At 45.5% G+C, this 6580-nt stretch overlaps 1 protein-coding gene across 1 annotated transcript in view; it reads left to right on the top strand.

The window, feature by feature from the left end:
- Positions 1–604: 604 nt before the first annotated feature.
- LOC129854970 (tripartite motif-containing protein 16-like) overlaps positions 605–6580 on the top strand; it is a 31310-nt gene continuing 25334 nt past the window's right edge. Inside the window, exon 1 of the mRNA XM_055922183.1 lies at positions 605–1219. Coding sequence (XP_055778158.1) covers positions 605–1219 — 615 coding nt within the window. The remainder of the gene's footprint in view (positions 1220–6580) is intronic.

The following is a 6580-nucleotide window of genomic DNA, read 5'->3' as shown; positions in this document are numbered from 1 at the left end:
CACAGACACGGTCTCAATGGGGATAGCTGAGCTGCCTACACTGGCTGTGCTAGTGGCAGACTCCACTAAGCTGGCAGGCTGGCTAACAGCCTGCTGCCTGGCCTGCACCCTATTTCATTGTCCAGACAAGCGTTCATTGTGGGGAGTTAGAGCCCTGTCTATGTTCGTAGATAAGATGAGAGCACCCCTCCAGCTAGGATGGAGTCCGTCACTCCTCAGCAGGTCAGGCTTGGTCCTGTTTGTGTGTGAGTGCCAGGAAGAGGGCCAATTATCTTCAAATTCTATCTTTTGGGAGGGGCAGAAAACAGTTTTCAACCAGCGATTGAGTTGTGAAACTCTGCTGTAGAGCTCATCACTCCCCCTAACTGGGAGGGGGCCAGAGTCAATTACTCTATACTTTGCATGCAGTTCCCTCCCTCCCTCCCTACCTCCCTCCCTCTAACTTCTACCTCACTGGCTCCCTCTCAGCACCCCTCCCTCCCTCTAACCCCACCTCTGGCAGAACCAGGAAGTCCCTCCCCCTCCCACAAACTCTCTTCCGAAGAAATTAAACTGATCTGAGTCTCTGTGTTGTCTGTCTGTGTGAGAGTGAAAATCCATCCATATGGCTCAGCAGGGAGTTCAGCTGGACCAGGACCAGTTCTGTTGTTCTGTCTGTCTGGATCTACTGAAGGAACCAGTCACCATCCCCTGTGGACACAATTACTGTAGAAACTGTATTGAGGGCTGCTGGGATCAGGATGTTCTGAAAGGGGTCTATAGCTGTCCTCAGTGCAAAGAGACCTTCACTCCAAGGCCTAATCTGAGGAAAAATAACATGTTGGCTGAGATGATGGAGAAACTGAAGAAGACAGAACTCCAGGCTGGTCTCCCTCCTGCTGTGTGCTATGGTGGACCTGGAGATGTGGCGTGTGACGTCTGCACTGGGACCAGAAAGCGGAAAGCCCTCATGTCCTGTCTGCCGTGTCTGGCCTCTTACTGTGAGACTCACCTCCAATCGCACTATGAATCTCCTGCTTTGAAGAAGCACAAGTTGGTCAAAGCCACCGCACAACTACAGGAGAAGATCTGCTCTCATCATGACAAACTGCTGGAGGTTTACTGTCGTACCGATCAGCAGTGTATCTGTTATCTGTGTACAATGGATGAACATAAAGGCCATGATACAGTGTCAGCTGCAGCAGAGAGGACTGAGAAACAGGTAAGACCAGAACAACTTGTTGGTGACTGTCTGATAAACAAAGAATTAATGATAGAGTAGGAACTAAGGCTGTTTGAATATGAGATCATTCAAATGAAATTGATATACAAATATGAACACAAACCTTGAGTATATTGAGTTTGCTCCAATGTATCACCATTTTCTAAAGTCAAACACTATTATCATTCTGAATGCCATTTAATGAGTCCAAAGTTCAGTCTCAACCCCTTGATGCATGTATGCCAACCATAAAACTATAATCATTCACCTAGCAACGAATAAATATCATATTGTAAAGGGACCATCAATATTTTAGACCTTCCTCTCTATGGGCCCTATGTCACAATACTAAATATATATTTTAGGCCAGTTGAGAACAAGTTCTCATTTACAACTGCGACCAGGCCAAGATAAAACAAAGCAGTGTGACAAAAACAACAGAGTTACACATGGGATAAACAAACGTACAGTCAATAACACAATAGAAACATCTGTATACGGTGTGTGCAAATGAAGTAAGGAGGCAAAGGCATAAATAGGCCAATAGTGGCAAAGTAATTACAATTTAGAAATTTACACTGGAGTGATATACGTGCAGATGAGGATGTGCAAGTATTTATACTGGTGTGCAAAAGAGCAGAAAAAACAAAACATGTGGATGAGGTAGGTAGTTGGTTGGATGGGCTATTTATAGATGGGCTGTGTACAGCTGCAGCGACTGATAAGCTGCTCTGACAGCTGACGCTTAAAGTTAGTGAGGGAGATATAAGTCTCCAACTTCAGTGATTTTTGCAATTCGTTCCAGTGACTGGTAGCAGAGAACTGGAAGGAAAGGCGGCAAAAGTAGGTGTTGGCTTTGGGGATGATCAGTGAAATATACCTGCTGGAGCGCGTGCTACGGGTGGGTGTTGCTATGATGACCAGTGAGCTGAGATACCTAGCAAAGACTTATAGATGACCTGGAGCCAGTGGGTTTGGTGACGAATATGTAGCGAGGACCAGCCGAAGGGAGCATACAGGTCGCAGTAGTGGGTAGTATACGGGGCTTTGGTGACAAAACGGATGGCACTGTGATAGACAGCATCCAATTTGCTGAGTAGAGTGTTGGAGGCTGTTTTGTAAATGACATCGCCAAAGTCAAGGATCGGTAGGATGGTCAGTTTTAATAGGGAATGTTTGGCAGCATGAGTGAAGGAGGCTTTGTTGCAAAATAGGAAGCCAATTCTAGATTTAACTTTGGATTGGATATGCTTAATGTGAGTCCTGAAGGAGAGTTTACAGTCTAGCCAGACACCTAGGTATTTGTAGTTGTCCACATATTCTAAGTCAGAACCGTCCAGAGTAGTGATGCTGGTCGGGTGCGGGCAGCAATCAGTTGAAGAGCATGCATTTAGTTTAACTAGCATTTAAGAGCAGTTGGAGGCCGCGGAAGGAGTGTTGTATGGCGTTGAAGCTCGTTTGGAGGTTTGTTAACCTCTCTTGGGCACGTGAGACGGTAGCGTCCCACCTCTTCAACAGCCAGTGAAATTGCTGGGCGCCAAATTCAAATACAGAAATAGTCATTATAAAAATTCAGAAAACAAAACATATTTTACATAGGTTTAAAGAGTAACTTCTTGTGAATCCAACCACGGTGTCAGATTTAAAAAATGCTTTACGGCGAAAGCATACATTACGATTATGAGAACATAGCCCACAAGACAAATCATTACAAACAGTAGCCAGCCAGATAGAACAGTTACACAATTTAGAAATAGAGATCAAATTAATCCCTTACCTTTGATGATATTCATATGGTTGCACTCAGCAGACATTCATTTACTCAATAAATGTTCCTCTTGTTCGATAAAGTCTCTTTATACCCAAAAACCTCAGTTTTGTTTGCGCGTTTTCTTCAGTTATCCACAGGCTCAAACGCAGTCAAAACAGGAAGACAAAAAAATCCAAATTGTATCCGTAATGTTCATAGAAACATGTTTATATTCAAACCTCAGGTTGTTTTTAGCCTAAATAATCTATACTATTTCAACCGGACAATAACGTTGTCAATATAAAATGTAAACAAGAAACGCACTCTCTCGGTTGTGCGCAAGAAAAAGCTCAGTGAAACTTTAGGGTCCACTCATTCAGACTGCTCTTACTTCCTAATTTTTCAGAATACAAGACTGAAACACTTTCTAAAGACTTTTGACATCTAGTGGAAGGCATAGAAACTGCAAGTTGAGTCCTAAGTCAAGGGATTCTGTAATGGCATTGAATAGAAAACTATATACTTCCTGAATGGATTTTTCAGGTTTTCGCCTGCCAAATCAGTTCTGTTAAACTCACAGACACTATTTTAAAAGTTTTGGAGACTTCTACCAGTTATATGCATATCATATCTTCTGGGCCCGAGAAACAGGCCGTTTAATTTGGGCATGCATTTCATCCAAAATTCCTAATGCTGCCCCCTACCCTAGAGAAGTTAACACAGTGTCCAAAGAAGGGCCAGATGTATACAGAATTGTGTCATCTTCGTAGAGGTGGATCAAAGAATCACCCGCAGCAAGAGCGACATCATTGCTATATACAGAGAACATTTTCGGCCCGAGATTTGAACCCTGTGGCACACCCATAGAGACTGCCAGAGGTCCGGACAACAAGCCATCTGATTTGACACACTGAACTCTATCTGAGAAGTAGTTAGTGAACCAGGCAAGGCAGTCATTAGAGAAAAAAAGTCAGTTGAGTCTGCCGATAAGAATACGGTGATTGACAGAGTCAAAAGCCTTGGCCAGGTCGATGAAGATGGCTGCACTGTACTGTCTTTTATCGATAGAGATTATGATATCGTTTAGGACCTTGAGCGTGGCTGAGGTGCACCCGTGACCAGCTCGAAACCAGATTGCAAAGCGGAGAAGGTACGGTGGTATTCGAAATGGTCGGTGATCTGTTTGTTCACTCGGCTTTCGAAGACTTTAGAAAGGCAGGGCAGGATGGATGTAGGTCTATAACAGTTTGGGTCAAGAGTGTCTCCCCCTTTGAAGAGGGGGATGACCGCAGCAGCTTTCCAATCTTTAGGAATCTCAGATGATACAAAAGAGAGGTTGAACAGACTTGTAATAGGGGTTGCAACAATGGCGGCGGATAGTTTTAGGAAGAGACGGTCCAGATTGTCTAGCCCAGCTGATTTGTAGGGATCCAGGTTTTGCAGCTCTTTCCGAAAATCAGCTGTTTGGATTTGGGTGAAGGAGAAGCAGAGGGGGGGGGTCTTGGCCCAGTTGCTGTGGGGGGTGCAGAGCTGCTGGCCTGGGTTGGGGTAGCCAGGTGGAAAGCATGGCCAGCCGTACCGAAATGCTTATTGAAATTCTCGATTATCATGGATTTATCAGGGGTTATAGTGTTTCCTAGTCTCAGTGCAGTGCGCAGCTGGGAGGAGGTACTTTTATTCTCCATGGACTTTGCAGTGTCCCAAAACATTTTGGAATTAGTGCTGCAGGATGCAAATTTCTGTTTTTAAAAGCTAACCTTTGCTTTCCTAACTGACTGTGTGTATTGGTTCCTGACTTCCCTGAAAAGTTGCATATCGCGGGGACTATTCGAAGCTAGTGCAGTACGCCACAGGGTGTTTTTGTTCTGGTCAAGGCCAGTCAAGTCTGGAGTGAACCAAGGGCTGTATCTGTTCTTAGTTCAACATTTTTTGAAAGGGGCATGCTTATTTAAGATGGTGAGGAAAGCACTTTTAAAGAACAACCAGGCATCCTCTACTGACGGGATGAGGTCAATATCCTTCCAGGATACCCGGGCCAGGTTGATTAGAAAGGCTTGCTCGCAGAAGTGTTTTAGGGAGTGCTGGACAGTGATGAGGGGTGGTGATTTGACCGCGGACCCATAACGGACGCAGGCAATGAGGCAGTGATCGTTGAGATCCTGGTTGAATACAGCAGAGGTGTATTTGGAGGGCAAGTTGGTCAGGATGATATCTATGAGGGTGCCCATGTTTACGGATTTGGGGTTGTACCTGGTAGGTTCCTTGATAATTTGTGTGAGATTGAGGGCATCTAGTTTAGAATGTAGGACGGCCGGGGTGTTTAGCATATCCTAATGTAGGTCACATAGCAGCACGAACTCTGAACATTGATGGGGGGCAATCAGTTCACATATGGTGTCCAGGGCACAGCTGGGAGCTGAGGGGGTCTATAACAAGCGGCAACAGTGAGGGACTTATTTCTGGAGAGAGGGATCTTTAAAAGTAGAAGCTCGAACTGTTTGGGCATAGACGTGGATAGTATGACAGAACTCTGCAGGCTATCTCTACAGTAGATTGCAATTCCGCCCCCTTTAGCAGTTCTTTCTTGACGGAAAATGTTGTAATTGGGGATGGAAATTTCTGAATTTTTGGTGGCCTTCCTAAGCAAGGATTCAGACACGGCTAGGACATCAGGGTTGGCGGAGTGTGCTAAAGCAGTGAATAAAGCAAACTTAGGGAGGAGGCTTCTAATGTTATTAACATGCATGAACCCAAGGCTTTTACAGTTGCAGAAGTCCGCAAATGAGAGCGCCTGGGGACACACAGGGCCTGGGTTAACCTCTACATCACCAGAGGAACAGAGGAGGAGTAGGATGAGGGTACGGCTAAAGGCTTTAAGAGCTGGTCGTCTTGGGAACAGAGAATAAAAGGAGCAGATTTCTGGGCATAGTAGAATAGATTCAGGGCATAATGTACAGACAAGGGTATGGTAGGGTGTGAGTACAGTGGGGGTAAACCTAGGCATTGAGTGACGATGAGAGAGGTTTCATCTCTGGAGGCGCCAGTTAAGCTAGGTGCGGTCTCTGCATGTGTGGGGGGTCGGACAAGGAGCTATCTGAGGCATGTTGAGCAGGACTAGGGGCTCCACAATAAAATATAACAATGAGAGCTGCCCTAAACAACAGTATACAAGGCATATTGACGTTAGAGAAAGGCATAAAGCAAACACAGGTGTTGATTGGGAGGGCTAAGAGAACAACGGGTGAGACAACAATGGGTAAACAGCTAGGACAACAATAATGGGTAAATGGTGATGAATGGGCAGAGAGGGTCTGTTAACTACACACAGGGCCTGAGTTCGAGGCTGGGGCCGACAGATAAACAAAATGAAGTACCATGTTAATAAACAGTCCAGCAGGCATCAGCTGTGTAGCCGAGCGATCATAGGGTCCAATGAGCAGCAAAGATGAAACAGGGATCCGTTCGGTAATCGATTACTACGCAAGGCTAGCAGGAGACACGGCGTTCAGGAAGCTAGAAGGCCGGGGATAGCAGATGGATCAACACCAACATCCACGATGCAGAGGCCGGTTGAGAGCACATCGGCCGAATTACGTCAGCAGACCAGCAGACCAGTCGTTATGGATTGG

The sequence above is a fragment of the Salvelinus fontinalis genome, chromosome 5, assembly GCF_029448725.1.
Source record: "Salvelinus fontinalis isolate EN_2023a chromosome 5, ASM2944872v1, whole genome shotgun sequence".
NCBI lineage: Eukaryota > Metazoa > Chordata > Actinopteri > Salmoniformes > Salmonidae > Salvelinus > Salvelinus fontinalis.
This window is presented reverse-complemented; position numbering and strand designations above follow the sequence as displayed.